Raw genomic sequence first — 17,310 nt, 5'->3', positions numbered from 1 at the left:
AAGGAAGAGGAAGAAGAAGAGAAGGAGGAGGGGAAGGGGAGGAAGAGAAGGAGGAGGAGGGGGAGGAAGAGAAGGAGGGAGAAGGGGAGGGGAAGTGGGAGGAAGGGGAGGAGGAGAGCTCTGTGCCCACAGGCGGGAGGTCAGAAGGGAATTGGGTGGTTGGTCACTGGGTTACTGGTGAAATTGCCTGAGTACAGAGACAAAGGGCCGTTGGCACGTTGGTTCTGGAAATGGGGCTCTCCCTGGAGAGCAGGGTGCCGTGACCCCAGGTGGCCTGCCGGGGCCTCTCCCCGGCCCTCACCGTCCCGTCCGGTGGTCTCTGCCTGGAGCTCACAGGTCCCCGGGGTGCCCGGTGCTCGCTGGGCCGTCCCGCCTCCCAGCAGACCGCGGGCGGCCGCGGGCCGTGGCGACACCATCCCGTCCTCGTGCTGAGTGAGTCAGGCCTGCGCCCCGCCCCACACCCACGGGCCCTGGCCACAGCCAGGGAGCACGCCTTCCCGGCGTCAGGTCCGCGGAGGGGCTGTGTCCGTCCTGGGAGCCGGGCCGCCGGCTCTGAGCTGCCCCCGGCTGCTGGCAGGGGTGGCCCTGAGGGCGGCCCGCCGTGGCACCGCGGACGGTCCTGCTGCAGCTGTGGCCCTGACCTGAAGCTTCACGTCGTCATCTCTGCTCCGGCTGGCAGCGGAGCCGGAGGGGAGCGCAGGTGAGCTTCCGGCATCCTCCCCAGCCTGCCCGGGGGCCCTGGCCTGGCCCCAGCTCCGGCACGGCCACACGGGGTGTGGGGAGGGGTCCCCGCGCTGTGCCGGGGGGGGGGGCTCGGGGTCCCCCGTGCTGTGCCGGGGGGGGGCTCGGGGTCCCCCGTGCTGTGCCGGAGGGGGGGGCTCGGGATCCCCCGTGCTGTGCCGGGGGGGGCTCGGGGTCCCACATGCTGTGCGGGGAGTGGGGGGGGCTCGGGGTCCCACGCGCTGTGTGGGGAGGGGGGGGGCTCGGGGTCCCACGCACTGTGCGGGGGGGGTGGTGTGGCTCGGGGTCCCACGCGCTGTGCCGGGGGGGGGGGTGTGTGTGGCTCGGGGTCCCACGCGCTGTGCCGGGGGGGGGGAGGGGGGGGGGGGGCGGCTCCGGGAGAGGGCGCTGGGCTGAGGAGCAGACCGAGGTGCTGCTTCTGAGCCAGCCAGGCAGGCGGCTCTCAGAGTCGCCCGGCAGGTCACCTAGAGCCGGCCCGGCGGAGCCGACCGGAGCAGGAGCCGGACGGGCCTGTTGGGGCAGAGGCTCACTCCGGCTCAGCCTCTCCCAGGGATCCAGGCTGTACTGGGGGGCGGGAGGGGGGAGTCTCTCTCCCCCAGAGGTTTCTCCGCCCCCAGGTTGGCCTGCCTTTTATATATTTACTTTTTAATTGATGTCGGAGAGGAGGGGAGAGGGAGAGAGGGGGAACACCCATGATGACAGGGAATCGCGGGCCGGCCGCCTCCTGCACGCCCCCTGGGGCAGGATCCCTGGCCTCCTGCACGCCCCCTGGGGCAGGATCCCTGACCGGGAATGGCACTGTGACCTCCTGCTCACAGGTCCGCCCGCCGGGGGCTGACGTCTTTGTTGTGGGCACAGCTTGGCGTCTGGAGCGTCTCCAGCCCCACCCCGCCCGGGGGACCAGCCTGGCGGCAGGAGGGCGGCCAGGGCCCCCTGGAGGGACCCTTTGCCCCAGACGGTTGCAGTCCTGAGCTCCCAGGGTCCCAGGGGGACAGCCCTCAGGGGCAGCTGCACTCTGACCAGGGGTGCTGATGCTGAGGGGACGGCAGAGACCGTTCCCCGTGTCAGTGTGTGCTCAGGCCCATTAAGCCCACGGTCACCAGCAGGAGCCGCGGCCCCTGGCGGGCCGACCCCCGCCCAGGCCCCCCGCGTCCCAATGGGCTCAGGCAGCCTGGCCCAGCCACACAGGAAGGAGCAGGTGCGGCTCCAGGAGATGCATCCTTCCCCTGGGCCCGTGGTCGGCAAGCTCACTAGCCAGCAGAGCCAAAAGTCAGCAGGACAGTGATTGACATTTATTTTGAGAGACAAATTTTTCAAAATCAAACTTTTTCCAACTCCACTTCTTCAAAATAGACTCGCCCAGGCCGTGGTGTTTGGGACCCACAGCCGGTGATGGGCAGGGGGTGCGAGGCTAATGACCAGGCACCAGCACCCAGGCCATCCTGGGCATTCCTGGCGGCAGCAGGGTCACAGCACCGGTGAGGGGGTCGGAACCGGACCGGAGTCCAGCCCAGGGGCGTAACCCGTCAGCACAGGGCCCGTGGGCCTGGAGGCTGAGGGGGGCCGGGGTGGGGCTGAGGGGGGCCGGGTGGGGCTGGGAGGCCCTTCAGCGGGAGGCTGACCACGGGCACTGCCTTGGTCCCGAGAATCACCCGGTTCCTGATGCCCGGTCGCTGGGTGGACGTGGTGCCTGCCCTGTTTTCTGGAAGCCCAGTGTGAGGAGCACTCTCCCAAGGAAGGGTGCTGCCCACTGAGGCTCCCTCCTCCCCCCTCCTCCCTCCCCTATCTCTCCCCCTCCCTCCCTCCTCCTCTGCGACCCCTCCTCTGCCTGGTTCTTAGAAAGAACCAGCAGGAGAGCGGAAACCGCCCACCTCTCTGTCTTTTAAAAATGTGTCTTTTTCTTTTCTCTTAAAAAAAATATTTTTATTGATGTCAGAGAGGAAGGGAGAGGGAGGAGATAGAAACATCAATGCTGAGAGAGTCCAGGATCAGCTGCCTCCTGCACACCCCCCACTGGGGATGGAGCCCCAATCCCAGGCCTGTGCTCTGACCAGGAATCGAACTGTGACCTCCTGGTTCAGAGGTTGACAGTCACCCTCTGAGGCGTGATGGAGGATGGAGGAGGGAGGATGGAGGAGGGAAGATGGAGAAGGGAGAATGGTGCCCACACGGAACAGCACCGTGGCATCCTGCGTGTGTGTGCGTGTGCGTGTGTGTGTGTGTGTGTGTGTGTGTGGAGGGGGGGGCAGAGCGGGTCTGCCTTGGCGTCCGGTCCCGTTGGGCTGTTGACTTTGTGGAAAAGGGATTCCGAGGTTCGAGTCCAGGTGACGTGAGGGCACGTTTGTGACGGCTGGGACAGCAAGACAGCGGAAAGGCAGCGCAGGCTCGTTGTTGTCATTGGGTGTTGTCATTGGGGTGTTGTCATTGGGTGTTGTCATTGGGGTGTTGTCATTGGGTGTTGTCATTGGGGTGTTGTTACTGGGGTGTTGTCATTGGAAGGCCAGCGTGGAAGGTCAGTCGAGGGTGGGTGGGCAGGCTCAACACCCATCTCAGATGGTGGTTTAAGAGAAACGGAATTTATTTAAGGGAAGTGGGGGGGGGATATGCATGGGAAGGGCTGCCCAGCACCGGCCACGGGGGTGGGGGGCGGGGGAGGGACAGAAGCACCAGCAGAGCCTGGTGGCAGCTGTCCGCTCACCGGAGAGTCAGAGAAAAGGGGGCTGGGGGTGGGCTCAGGGGTGAGCCTGGAGGAGCTGCCACTGCCCTGCCTGTGGCTCCCCGTGGCTGGCTCCCGGGGTCCCTCAGTGTCTAGCAGGGGAGACCTGGTGAGCCCCCAGGAGGGAGAAAGCGGGCTGGGCTGTCACAGGACGGGGATCCATCAACAATGCTTGGAGCGCTCCGAGTCACGCGTTATTCACCGGGGGCTCAGAGAACATGGATTCAAATTCTGAGCTGAGCTACAAGCAGAACTTCCCTTCTTAGAGAGCCAGCCCAGCGTGTGCTCAGTGGTTATCGCGCTGAAGCTGCTGGCCTTGAAAAAACACAGCTCTATCCAACTAAAACACGCCAGGCATGGCACTAATCTCTGGCCTACAAGGTCAGAGGGCTAGTTTATCTTCCTTGTTATTCCAGCAGGCTAGAGCAGCTGGAAAGCAAAGTTGTTTATTCGTTTGTTTGTTTGTTTGTTTGTAGAATAGAGGCCGTCTAAAAAACAGCAGAGAATTCCAAACAGAAGTTTTACAAAAGAAGGGTTGGCCTTCCCGGGGCCTTTAGGGGCGATCTTAGGGCAGGAAGCCCGGAGGGGCCCGTTTCCGTGGATTGGTCAGCGCCAGTCATTGCAGCTGGGGCAGGGGGTCGCGCCCCCAACCCTTCTCTCCCCCCCCTCTTCCCCACCTCTTGTGGCTCTTCTGGGCCTGGAGTGGGAATGCAGGGCAGGTTCGGTATTGTCATTGGGGTGTTGCCGTTGGGGTGTTGTATTGGGGTGTTGTCATTGGGGTGTTGTATTGGGGTGTTGTCATTGGGGTGTATCTGTTGGGGTGTTGCCGTTGGGGTGTTGTATTGGGGTGTTGTCATTGGGGTGTTGTATTGGGGTGTTGTATTGGGGTGTTGTGTGTGGAAGGCCAGGCCAGCATGGAAGGTCAGCAGGCGGTGGGCGGGCAGGCTCATAAGCTGTCTCAGACTGTGGGTAAAGAAAAGCAGAATTTATTTAAGGGAAGGGGCGGGGGTGGGATATGCAAAGGAAGGGCTGCCAGGCACCAGCCACGGGACTGAAATGAGGGAAATGAGGGAAGTGAGGGAGGCCAGGGGGCAGCCCCGGGGCAGCCCCGGGCACTGGGGCTCCACCCTCACGTGCATTCCTGGCCGAAGCCCATCAGGGTGGGTCTGGGCTGAGCTGGGCTGAGCTGTGGGGGATGGGGGTGGGGTGGGGGGCTCAGGTGCCTTCAGGGCGGCCCAGTTCCTGATGTCCAGCCAGCTTTCCCAGTCCTGTCCTCCTGTGGGGAAGCCTGCATGTGGCCCTGAGGGTGGAATTGCCCGCGGGCCTCACAGTTACCTCCAGGGAGGAAAGGTCAGGAGGAGGTCAAACCGCAGGAGGGGTGACAGGCAGGGGAGGACAGGCCCCCGGGGGCCCATCCATCCCAGTTCCCCATTACCCTTGCCGAGGACTTTCCCAGTTTAGGGTCCGGTGCCCGGTGCCACCCGGACCGGCGGCCAGAGCAGCGTCTCGGTGATAATGGGCCTCCGGGGCTGCGGGGACACTGTTCCCCCCTCCCCGAGGACGAGGACGGGGTCATCGTAAGCCTCTTATCTGTCCCCTCGCTGTAGGGAGCCTGGCTATCACCAGCCCCAGGGAGGGGCCCGCCCTGGCCTCCGGGTCTGGCCCGTCTTCCACCAGGCCTCAGGGGGCCCCTGGGTGGTGACGGCCTTAAAGACGAGAGGTTTGGGTGACAATCCCGCCCGGGCGCTGCTCAGGCAAGGTCCCTCCCGGCCAGCGGGGCGTCTGAGCCCCAGCCCCAGGGAGGCCCGAGTCCCCACGGATCAGTGGGGTGCCGCGGTCCCAGCACAGCTCCGCTGCAGCGCTGAGCCAGGTCTGACTCCAAAGCCAGTTTTCTCTGCCAGAAGGTAAGGCTGCCGGCTCCCTCAGGCCTGGCCGGACACGCTGCCCTCAGCCCAGCTCCAGGCCCCGGGCTGGCCCCGCTGTGGCTGCCTTTGTGCGGGAAGGGGGTGCAGACCGGCAAAATCTGCTCTGTGCACAGAGCTCAGCTCACGGGGGTGCACCTGCCTTATTAACCTGGCTCACCCCCGTATCTCACGATCAATTCCTCTTTAAATTAAGTGATAGGCGCTGAATTCCCACTGGAGGGGAGGGCAGCTGCTGTCCCCAGGGCAGTGCTCTGCGCGGGCACCTGCACTCTCCGGGGACGTGGGCTCTGAGAGGTGGGGGGCTGACAGGTGGGACAGGACTGACGGGGCAGGGCTGACAGGCGGGGGCGCTGCTGCAGATGCCTCTGTGCGGGATGAGGTGATGCACCAGCTGGAAACCTCAGGCCCAGGGACCAGGGGGACGTACGCACGCGGGTTAACCGCCTTCTCCAGGGCCCTTCTGGGAGGAATGATGTGCTGGGCTGAGTTGGGCTGGGCCGGGCTGGGCGGGGCGGGTTCACTCTGTTAACAAAAAAAACATTGAAACCTGTAAAGGATTTTTGTGAGTTTTTTTGAGCCAAACTGTTGACATAGGCCAGGAAGCAGAACCTCAACGGATTGAGATGATGCTCCGAAGAATGGCGGGTTACATTTCCATTTATACACGGAAATCACAGGAGGGACGCAGGTGGGTTACATGAAATCCATTGGTGATGGGTTAGGGAGGCGGGAGAAAGCAAAGCGGTGGGAAACCCCTGGGATTGGATAAAAAGTAAAATGATGGACGGGTACTCAGGTGAGTGCAGGAACAATTAACAGGATAAAGAAGGAATTTGAGGCATCTGTCCTGGCACCCACCACATTCGGTTGTGCCCTGAGGGGCCTGGGGTAAAAGGAAGTTACAAGTTACCCAGACATCTCACAGATATGTTATCTCAGAGGCGGGGAGGCCGATGGGCTCAGTAAAGATTTAAATTGATCTTTGTCAGGTGAAATATCTGGGACATGACTACCCACTATAACCTGTTAGATATTTCATTTCCAAGCCATCTTTGTGGTGATCTGAGGTCTCTGGGTTTGCAAGACCGCCACGCAGGCCTCCCTGAGCTCCAGGGCAGCGTGCGGCTCTTTCCGTGCACAGCGGAGCGGCGGGGGGGCCCGGTCCCGGCGGGTCACGTCCCGGTCCGGGTCGGAAGTGAAAGCGCAGCGTCAGGCTCTCCCAGGGCTGCGCGGGGCGGCCCCGTCGCCGCGCTCCGGTCTCCGGGGAGGGGAGCAGCGGGGGCGGCTCCAGTGGGAGAGTCCATGCGGGGCGCCGGGAGCTCGGGCGTCACCGGGGCTCCCCGGGGCTCCGGGGGGCGTGGCTGGGGTGCTAGGGGTCCGCCCGGAGGAGCCCTCCGCGCAGAGCCCGGGCCGGCGCGCGTGGCGGGCGGGAACCGCTCCGCTGCCCCGCCGCCCGTGGTTCCGCCCTCTCCCCCCCGCCCCGCGCGCCAGTGGTTCCGCCCGGCCCCGCCCACCGCCCAGGCCCCGCCCACCGGCCTGCGCGTGCGCGCCCCGCCCGCCGCGGGGTCGCGATGGCGGCGGGCGGGGAGGGCGGGGCGGCGCGCGCGGGTGACAGGCGCCGGGAGCGCAGCGGTGCGCGGGGTCCGCGCGGGGCGGCGCGCAGGTGAGGGCGCGGGGCCGGCGGGGAGGGCGCGGGGCCGGGCTCCGGGTGCCGGGGCGGCGGGCGGGGAGGCCCAGCGGCCCGGGCTCCGGGTCCGGTTCTGCTGGGGGCCGGGCCGCGCGCTCTCGGGCAGCGGGTCGGTGGTCCCGGGACAGGGGTGCGGGGGTGGGGGCCGGGAAGGCCGCGGTGCGGCGGGTCCTCGCTGGGCATCGGCCCGGGGGGACTTGGGGGTGACGGGCGGCGAGCGGCCAGGGTGCGGGGTGCCGGGGGCGCTGTCTGAGTCTCCCCCAGGGCCCCCGGGGGCTGGCCCACCCCCATCCAGGCAGCCCCTCCGGCCTTTCGGGGCAGTGGGAGCTGACGTTGAGCCCAGTGGGCCCGCAGGCACCCGGCCCGGGCTGCTGAGAGCTGGGCGTCACGGCGTCACGCCGGTCTGGTGTCTGAGTTTCCTCCTTGGAGCCGGGATCGCCGGTCTGGGAGGAAACTCTGTTGCAATCTGTTAGCGTTAAGGCTCGGGATGTTGCAAACAATTCCTGTGGCCGCGGGGAGCTCCTGCGGGCTGGCTGAGCCCATGGCGGGAGGAGGGAGCCCTGCGTCCACTGGGTGAGGCCGGGCAGTGGGTGCGGGGTGAGGGCACCTGCGGGGAGCAGCCTCCGGGGGGCAGCGGGCTGTCCCGGGCAGGCACGCCCGCCCCTGGTCCTGTCCTGCAGGTCAGCCTCTGCTCCGCAGGCTGAGGTTGGCGGGGCCTGGCCAGTCCCGTGGCCCCCGGGGCTTGTTACTCAATAGTCCAGCAGGACATGGCACGGGCCTTTCTGTCCTGTTTTTTACTTCATTTCCGAGTGTGGGGTCCGTGTGCTCACCACTCACAAGTGCTGGGCTGTCTCCACAGCGATCGCGCGCCCTGTGCACTCACAGGTGTGTCCGCGCTGAGGGTCCCCGGTGCGCCCTGTCCGGGACCCACAGGGCCTGCCCTGTCTTATTTATTAAACAAGCCTGGAGCGGCGCGGCCGCCGGGGCCTGCAGAGAAAGGAGGCGCGATGGTGTAGACAGGCTTTCCCACCGAAATGAAGCTGCGGAGTCAGCTGGTTTCGCGTCTTCACTTCCCTCTGGGCTGCAGCCTCTACATTCCATCGGTCCCAGAGCTGCTGCTGTGGAGGGGCTGGGCTTGATCCAAAGAGCGGGGCGATCCCTGCTGTGGGGTCCCCGGTGTCCCCTGGGAGGGGAACAGTTATCTGTAGGGCGACAGGGAGAAGCCCTACGTCGGGGCCTGGGTGAGGCGGGCATGCGGGCCCTGTCCCCTGTGCCACCTAAGGTGAGGGATGTGGTCAGTGAGCAGCCAGAGAGGACGCTCGGGGGCTCTGCGGCTCCAGGATGGCCGGGCGGGCCAGGGCAGGTCCAGCAGGGGCATGGGCGGCTCCGATGGCCTGGCTGGGTCCCTGCGGATCCCCACAGCCTGGCCTCGTCCTATGGCTCAGGCGCTTCCCTGGCCTGGGCATCGCTGTGGGTGCTCACAGCCCAGAAACCAGTGCGCGCAGCTGTGCAGACGCGGGAGGTCCTGAGCAAGGGTCAGCGAGGGAGAGGTTAGGGACTGAGAGGGGCAATAGGACTTGTAGCGAGTTGTGTCTGTAGCGAGTTGTACTGGTTGTGTCTGTGGGAGCTGTGTATGTGTGGAGCTGTGTGTGTCCGTAATGAGCACCATCTTCAGAGGGGCACCTACAGGCCGGACGCCAGTCTGGGGTTTCTCAGGGTGTGACCTGGAAGGACAGTGTATTCCTGGACTCCCAGTCCTTGGAGCCAGCTCCGTTCCCCCCTGGGGTGCTGGCACCACCCCTGCCCTCCTGCCCTCGGTGTGGGCCTCTCACTGCCCCTGGCACCTCCCATCCTGTCGCAGGCATCGCACCGTCAGACAGTCCAGCTTGTGGTTCAGAAACTTGAGGGCCCCGTGCTGGGGTCCGTGTGCTGGCCCCTCCTGAGTCCGGGCAGTCGGGGCAGCTGGCCAGTGGTCCCTTGTCTTACAGCCTTTGCTCTTGCAGTTTCCCTCGCCCGGCAGTCCACTTTGGCCACCTTCCCTGACCCCTGCTCTTGTCCCAGGGTCCACTGCCCTGTGCCGTAGATGGGGGCTGGGGAGTCGGAGGAGGGGGCAGGAGGGAAGGAGAAGGGGGCAGGAGAGGTCTGTTCGGAGCTCCAGGACGGCCAGGCGTGGTGTGCTTGGTGCGTAGCTCACAGCGAGAGCCACCACAGCAGCAGGAGGCCCTTTGCCATCGTTCGGTTCTCTCACCGGAGGAAGGGAGAAGCTGAACTGTCCCCCTCGGCTCATAGGGCCTCACCCCAGGTGGCACTGGAGACCATGCCAGCTCCGTGGCCTGCACCTGCCTGTGGGCACCCGGGAAGGCAGGCAGAGCGGTGTGCTGGCGCAGGGCTGGCACGTTCCTCAGGCACGGGCACAGAAAGCCGCAGCCTGGGCGGCCTCAGCGGCACCGGGCGGTCCCTCGTCCCTGGTCCCGCCCCTGCGGAGCCTGTGCGTCTGAGAGCTGGGCCCTGGTGCTCCGTGCTGAGCGGTGGCCAGCTGAACACGCTGGCGCGTAGCAGGTGCTGCGTGATAGAAGTGGGCCCCCAGCCTGCCCGTGCCTGTTTCTCATCCCCTGGCAGCCCTGGCCCGGTGTGGGAGGAAATGTGTTCTTAGCTCCTGGACAGCAGAACCAAGGTTCGAACCCACTGAGCGGCTGCTCTTGGCTCCTTGGTCCCAGTGCCCTGGCGCCCTCATCCCGCCCCCCACCAACAGCCCTGCTCTGGCACTTCCGAGGGGACCGGGTCGCGGTCAGCCTCCGGGCTTGGCCAAGGGCACGGTCACGCAACCGCGCAAAACGGGAACCAGCCCCTCTCTGGCCGTCAGGGAGAACTGAGGGCGCCGGCCGGAGCTCTGGGTGCGGGGTCACGAGGGGTCCTCTGGGGGAGGGCTCCTCCCCGCCCAGCACTCAGAGTCCTGCCCCGAACTCACCTTCCCCAGCCGGTGCCCTGGGACTGCCTGGTGCTCGCCCTGCCTGGCGGGCAGGGGACGGACGTGCGGCACAAGCAACTGTGCACTCTGAGGTCCGCCAGGGCAGCCACAGAGAGGCCGGCCATTACACGCGGGTCCCAGACAAGCACCTCATGGGGAGACTTGGGGGGTCGGGGGTAGGTGGGGAGGTGGCAGGAGAGGGGAAGGTCAAGGCCAGGCCCTTTTGGGCTTTCCCGGGAGGGGCAGGCGGGCAGGGGACACGCAGGGTGGCTGGAATGAGCAGTTGGGGGCCTGGGGCTGTCGGCGTGGGCCCTGGTTGCCTGGCACCTGGCCTGGCCTCAGGCTCTGGATGGCTGAGGGTGGGGGGCCCCAGGCTGTCCAGGCGTGCTCCTGGCTGTGCTGGGGGATGCATCTCTCTAGCCAGGGAGGCAAACATCAGAACCGGCGGGAAAACCCCTCGCCCACACCCACACCCACACCCAGAGCCAAGTGCTCTTGCTGCCTCTTAACCCGGAGTTGCACCAGGTCTGTGTACAGAACAACTTTGTTTTACGTCAAACACGTTTTATTTCACGAGGTCACGTCCTGGGGCATGTGTCCACTCTGCACCTGACTGCTCCCCCGGCGGCTTCGCCAGGGCCGCCTGCCTCCTGGTGGGTCCCGCGGGCGGGTCCCCGGAGCAGGTGGATTCGCAGGTGCCTTCAGGGTCACAGACGTCCCGTGTGTGGCCGGGACTCGCAGAGCTGAGCCTGTCGAATCCGCCATGCCCGGGCGTCTGCGCTGCCCGCGGTGGGCCCCGAGGTGGAGGCCCCCCAGGCTGGCCAGGGGTCAGCACAGGGCAACGTGAGCACGCTGGGGCCTCCGCTGGGGAAGGTGGCCGGTGGGAGCTTGTAGGATGGCCCTTCCCAGCCCAGCGCAGCCCTGGCCTGGGAGGGCCAGGGGGTGGAGGTGGCAGCTGGGCCTGAGGGCCAGCGGGGTGTGGGGGCCCGCTAGGTCCAGGCTGGGACCAGGAGAGCCCGTGTTTTCAGAAACTAGAGGTTCACTGAGCAGCAGCGGGGGAGGTGCAGGAGGCCGGGGGCCTGGGGCTCCGAGGTCAGGCAGTCAGGCTCTGACCTTCTGTCCTCACACAGACCAGGCGGCCTCGGGCCTGCTGGGACCTCTGTGCATCAGATCCCGGCTCAGTGATCTCTGTCCGTCAAACCCAGGTCACTGAGAAGCACGGTGTGAGGGCAGCATCGCAGGGCTGTGCAGGGGGCCTGAGTCTGCTGAGGAGAGGAGCTGGTGACGGGTAAGCCCGCGCACAGCACTCCCCTCCCATACCCTGCGGCCGCAGGAGGAAGTGGCCTGAGCCGGTGCCGTGAACTCTCCCCGCGGTCCTCGTGATGTGCTCGGTTTAGTTAGGGGTGTTTCCCGGTTAGGTTAGAAGGAGGACCTGCTTTTCCTCCGTCCACGGGGTCACGGGGGCACCGACACCTACTGTGTGCCGACCGGCTGGGTCCCCGGACGCAGCACCTCCGCGGTGCTCTCCGCAGAGCTGAGACCCGGGCCGCTGGGCCTGCCCCAGGCAAGCCGGCGTGTCGTCTGTCCTGGGCCTGAGCTGGGAATGGGCCCGCAGACGGGGGAGGTGCTTGTAGGCAGGCCCTTCCCCGCCCAGGTAAGGCGAGAGGCTGCATCCAGGGTAATACCTGGGGCAGGGGTCCTCAAACTTTTTAAAGTGGGGGCCAGATCACGGTCCCTCTGAGAGCTGGAGGGCGGACTATATGAACTACTAATTCCTACTGTAACACCTCGGCTGCGCTCACTGCCCAAAAAACCTGGCGGGCCAGATCAGACTCCTCTGCGGGCCGCATGTGGCCTGTGGGCCGTAGTTTGAAGACCCCTGACTGGGGTCTGGCCTGGGATGGCCTCGGCCGGTTAGCGGCTGCGCCTCCTGTCCCCGCTGGGCCTCCCGTCCTCACTGACTTCCTTTCTCATGGTGACCAGTGGGCGTCTCCGTGCTGTGCCAGGACCGCAGACGGCCGTGAGGGTGAAGTGAGGCGGACCTGAGCCGTGTTGTCCCGCTTCCTGTCAGCCGACGTCAGGCCCTGTCTTCTCTTCCTCAGGCTGAGGGCGGATCCATGAGGACCCCAGCGGCCGCGCTCCCGCCCTTCGTGTTGGACGAGACTCGGCGTGGGGCCCGGCGGCCCTGAGCTGACCGCGGGCGCCGCGACCGGGCACTCGGGACCATGAGTCTCGCGGGCGAGCAGGGCGCGTCCGAGAGCGTCTTCGAGCTGGACTACGCCTCCTGGCCGGTCCGCGCCGCGCTGGTGGCCGCCGGCTTCGCCTTCTACCTGGGCGTCTTCGTGGTGTGCCACCAGCTGTCCTCCTCCCTGAACGCCACGTACCACGCCCTGGTGGCCAAGGAGCAGGTCTTCTGGAACCTAGCGGCCACGCGGGCCGTGTTCGGCGTGCAGAGCACGGCCGCGGGCCTGTGGACGCTGCTGGCGGACCCGGTGCTGGCGGCCGACAAGGTGCACGCCCAGCAGAGCTGGTCCTGGTTCCACGTGGCCACGGCCACCGGCTTCTTCGGCTTCGAGAACGCGGCCCTGCACCTGTCCAACGCGCGCTTCCGCACCTTCGACCCCTTCCTGGCGCTGCACCACCTCTTCGCCTTCCTGGGCTTCCTGGGGCTGCTGGCCAACCTGCAGGCCGGCCACTACCTGGCCATGGCCACGCTGCTGCTGGAGGTCAGCACGCCCTTCACCTGCGTGTCCTGGATGCTGCTGAAGGTGAGTGCCCCCCGGGCACCAGCAAGAGCTGTTTTTGGCTGAATTTAATTTAATTTAATTTAATTTTAAAATTTGTTTATTGATTTCAGAGAGGAAGGGAGAGAGATAGAAACATCAATAATGAGAGAATCACGGATCAGCTGCCTCTCACACGCCCACTACCGAGGATCAGGCCCGCAACCCGGGCACTGAGCAGGATCAAATCCGGGACTTTTCAGTCTGCAGGCCGATGTTCTGTCCACAGAGCCACACCAGCCAGGGCAAATTCTGTTCATGTTAAAGAAGTGGTTTAAATGGGGCTGGGGAGCCTGCAGCTGAGGTGCAGCCCTTGACTGAGTCAGACCCTCAGGTGTGCTGGACACGGAGGTGCCCGACGCTGTGTGACGGACACGGGCTGACCATGTGACAGTCACCTGCGGGGCCGTGGAGTGCTGCCTCCCCGTGCACACGCCTCCCCGTGCACACGCCTCCCCTGGCACACGCCTCCCCATGCACACGCCTCCCCGTGCACACGCCTTCCCATGAACACGCCTCCCCGGGCACACGCCTCCCCGGGCACACACATTGGAGCGGTCCAGGTGGCAGCGGGTGAGGCTAAGCAGGAGCCATGGAGCCCACTTCCCCTGAGGCCACAGATGGGGTGCCGGGTTGGGTCCCAGTTCTGCTTTTGGAAGATGAAACCTCACACTTTCCCTCTGCGGCTGCTCGGTGCTCATTCCCACGCCCCACAGCACTGCCCTCCTCTCTCCGGGGCCATCTGGCAGGGGGAGGCCCGTCTCGCTGGTCTGGAGGGCCTTCCTAACAGCCAGCGGCATCCGCGCTCACACAGCCGTCATCGCTGTCCCGTTTGTCTGGAGAACCCCTCTGCCCGGAGCCCGCTTTTCACCCAGATTCCTCGCCTTTAGACTGTTAGCGGGACGGCTCTTCGTCCGCTGAGATTGCCTCACCGGGTCCATGGCCGACAGCTGTGCACCGCCACCTCCGGCCTCCTCTGCTGGCTGTCCCTTTGTGAGGGGCCCGGCCGCCAGGAGCTGGCCTGTGCTTTTTATATCTGACGTTTCTGTGTTATGTACAGAGCTAGCACCTGTCGCAGGCAGATGGAGGTCTTGAGTGCCCCTTCTCGGAAGGTCACTGAGTGTGACTTAGCGAAGCCGTGTCCATGCGCTGACGGGAACACTGGCGCACATGCAGAGCCGCACCCCCGGTCAGACCACGGCCGGCTGAGCAGCCGCGCCAGAAGGAGCGCCCTGGCCGTGTCCTCGGGGGCCTCCCGCAGAGTCGCTGGGGACCCGTCTGCTCTCTCTGCTGCTGTTGCCTACAGTCTGGGGTCAGAGGCTGGAAGTCCTGGCTGAGACCAGCATGAGAAGGGACCCTTAGCAGGCTGGCTCTGTGGTTTGGCTGCAGCCCTGGAAGCGAGGTGTCCTGTGAATTAGAATGACCTCGGCAGGGTCACTCTGGCTCAGTCCCAGGGCATTGAGGTCAAATACACAAAAGCCCGTGGGCCAGGAACTGACCTTGCCCTGAGCGGCTCCTGGGCTGTCCCCAGGGGAGGGCTGTCCCTCTGGGCTGGGCACAGGGGTGGGAGGAGGCCTGGGCAGGACACGTGTCCGTGCACGGCCGTGCTGACCGCTGTTGTGTCCCCGCAGGCTGGCTGGGCCGACTCGCTGCTCTGGAAGGCGAACCAGTGGCTGATGGTCCACATGTTCCACTGCCGCATGGTGCTCACCTACCACATGTGGTGGGTGTGCCTGCAGCACTGGGAGGGCCTGCGGGACACCCTGGACCCGCCCCACCTGGCGCTCTTCCTGCTGGGCCTGAGCCTCCTCACGCTGGTGCTCAACCCCTACTGGACCCACAAGAAGACGCAGCAGCTGCTCAGCCCCGTGGACTGGAACTTCGCGGCGCCCCCGCCGCCGCCCCGGGCCAACGGCCAGCTGCCCCTCAAGAAGGGGCTGTAGCTGGGAGCCCCGCCTCCCACACCGGGCGCTTCTCCCGAGAGACCGCTTGGCGTGGGTTAGTGTTAATTCCCAGGTCGCCACCAAGCCCTCCGGGTGATGGCCTCCCGTCCCGCCGTCCGTCACGGGTCCTTCCCGGGAGCCCAGCCTGGGGGCGCGCTGCTCACGGAAGGTCCCGGGGAGGCGGGCTGGGTTCTGGTGCAGGCCGTGGATTCCTCGCCCTCGCCTCGCTGGGCCGCACAGCCGAGGGCCGGTCTCCCGGTCTCCACCGGCAGGAAGGTGGGAGCCGCGGTGCTGCCTGCTCATCTGCTGCTGTGGCCGAGCCCAGCCCCGCCTTCGAGGCTGCCTGGCCGACAGTCTACGGGAAATGCACCCGCACCTGCTGCCCCAGCCTGTTCCCTGGGAGGAACGGCCCTGAGGGAGAAGCCTTGTCACCAGTTCCCCTGACTGTCCAGTGGGTGCAACAGCGCCCTCTGGGGCCCATGCTGCAGCGGCACCGTGTGGGAGCACCCAGCCCCGTGGTGTGTTTTACAGGAGCCTTGCAGATTTTTTATCAAGAAGTTACAGGAAACCAGCGTTATGTGTTCCCATGGAATCGCTCAGTTGATGAAATGAGGAAGATATGGAATCATCAGAACTGTCTAGATTTCAAAGACATCCCCATTTGACTAGGTTGCCAGCAGGTGCCGGAATGAGACTGGTTCCTTGGCTGTTTTCTCTGGATTTCACCACAAGGGGTGACGGCTCCCTGCGAGCTGCAGGCTCCCTGCTTCCTGGCTGCCCAGGGCCCACCCAGGACGTCCGGTCCCTGCCGTGCCTGAACCGGCACCCCCCCCCCCCCCCCAGCAGTGTCCCCCAGAGAGGCCCAGGCTTCTGTGCTTGTCACAAGTGTGCGGTCCCATCGGAGGGACCGTATGGAAGCACACTTCCCGGTGAGATCACGTGGGACCTCAGAGGGAGCCTTTGATTCCGGCGCTCTGACTTTATTGATCATGTCCCCTATTTATCGCCCCTAAGAAGTGAGTTAAATCTAACAGCACCACGAATCATGCCCCGTGACTGGCCGGTGCCCTGCGCCTCGGCCCGCGCTCCCTGCCTGTGGAAGCGGGGCTGCGGCAGCCGGACGGACGTCTAACCGTAATAAAGCAGCCGGTGTTTGCGGAGCCCGAGGGGTGACTCCTTTCTCAGCGCGCCCTCCCCCGAGTGTCTGCCACACCCGTGTGACGGGGACCTTTGTGTTCACGGCTCCGTGTTTATCGATCTCCGCCGGGACTTCCTGTCTCAGTGAAGGCGTTGGGGCGCGGAGGGCAGGCCCAGAGCAGGTGAGGGGAGGGGCCCTCTGCTCCCGGTGCTCCGTCCTGACCCCACTTCTGTCGTGAGGATCCCCACCCTCCTGGTTTGTATTGCTCCCAGGTAGTACCCCGCGATCCGGGCGCCTCCCCCGGCCCAGGTTCCGGCCGGCTGTCCCCTGGCTGAGCTGAGGGCCCAGGTGATGTCCGCCATCCCATGGCGCTGGCCCTCGGACGCTGCTCGTGTGACTCACGTCCGTGGAGAGAGCAGAGCTACACGGGGGTTCCGCTAACGACCAGAAGCGCTGGGTCTCCGAAGATCGGGGATCGGGCTGCGTCCCTCTTCGCGCCGAGGGTTCCTGTTCCTCTCATTCGCGGGGTGCACCCTGAGGCCGGCACCTCCCCGCCTGTCACGTGGTCCGGTCAGCTGCAGCCCCTGCCAGGACGGCTGTGGGTTAGACATGCTACACGTGCACGTGGCTCCTCCCCACCCCACTGCTCCCGGGTCAGTGCGGAGGTGGGGGCCCCTCACCTGGGCTCAGGAGCCAGGTGTGAGTGTGGGGGCAGGCCCTCGCAGGGTTCTGGCTGGGCGGGGTCAGGCCTCACCTGGGCGGCGTGAGGAGCCGGCCCAGGCTCAGGTGGGCAGGTGGCGGGGGCTCCGATGGAAGGGCCCCGTGGGTGGAGCATCGGGGAGCCAGGTTAGTTAGGTCCGGGGGAGACTGCCTTCTGACCAAAGCGGGGCGGGTCCCCACCCCCAGTCCTGCTCCACTGGGCCGGCAGGCTGGGGAAGCCCGCCTCCTGCACACACCGCCCTCGGAGAGGCGCAAGACTCCCCGGGCCGATTGTGTGACAGTCACACACCATCAGTCCGTACAGCCGGGCCCACAGCATCCCGGTCAGTGAGTCAGTGAGGCGCTGCCTCCGCCTGCCGCAGCCTCAGGCCCAGCCCCTGGGCCCTCCCATTCCCATTCCCACCGACATGGGTCCCTGCCCCCCTCCTCCTCTGCACCTCGGCGTCCATCCCCACCGGCCACTTAGCAGGGACTGGTGGGCATGTAGGCAGACGGGCAGAGCAAGCACGAGGGGCCGGCCAGCAGGACGAAAGCCCAGTGCCTGGCTAAGGACACTGGGGGAGGGGCTCGCCCCAGGGTGACCTCTCCTCCCCCAGCACACCCCTGTCCTGTGGTGTGCACCCCCGACCGTTCCTCCCGGAGACAGCGTCAGGGCCCAGAAAAGAGCAAAACCAGCCAGTGACCCCGTG

At 65.8% G+C, this 17,310-nt stretch overlaps 1 protein-coding gene across 2 annotated transcripts; it reads left to right on the top strand.

The window, feature by feature from the left end:
- Positions 1–531: 531 nt before the first annotated feature.
- CLN8 (CLN8 transmembrane ER and ERGIC protein) lies at positions 532–15,400 on the top strand. Of its 2 annotated transcripts, none has more exons than XM_045581661.1 (3): positions 532–700; positions 12,140–12,805; positions 14,452–15,400. In XM_045581661.1, the coding sequence occupies exons 2-3, from the start codon at positions 12,263–12,265 to the stop codon at positions 14,761–14,763; spliced, it is 855 nt and encodes a 284-aa protein (XP_045437617.1). In that variant the 5' UTR covers positions 532–700; positions 12,140–12,262; the 3' UTR covers positions 14,764–15,400. The 2 variants fall into 2 exon arrangements, with proteins under 2 accessions (XP_045437617.1, XP_036293554.1); XM_036437661.2 differs by lacking the exon at positions 532–700 and adding an exon at positions 6,962–7,045.
- Positions 15,401–17,310: the final 1,910 nt, after the last annotated feature.

Source organism: Pipistrellus kuhlii, unplaced genomic scaffold (assembly GCF_014108245.1).
Source record: "Pipistrellus kuhlii isolate mPipKuh1 unplaced genomic scaffold, mPipKuh1.p scaffold_m20_p_148, whole genome shotgun sequence".
NCBI classification, from domain to species: Eukaryota; Metazoa; Chordata; class Mammalia; order Chiroptera; family Vespertilionidae; genus Pipistrellus; species Pipistrellus kuhlii.
This window is presented reverse-complemented; position numbering and strand designations above follow the sequence as displayed.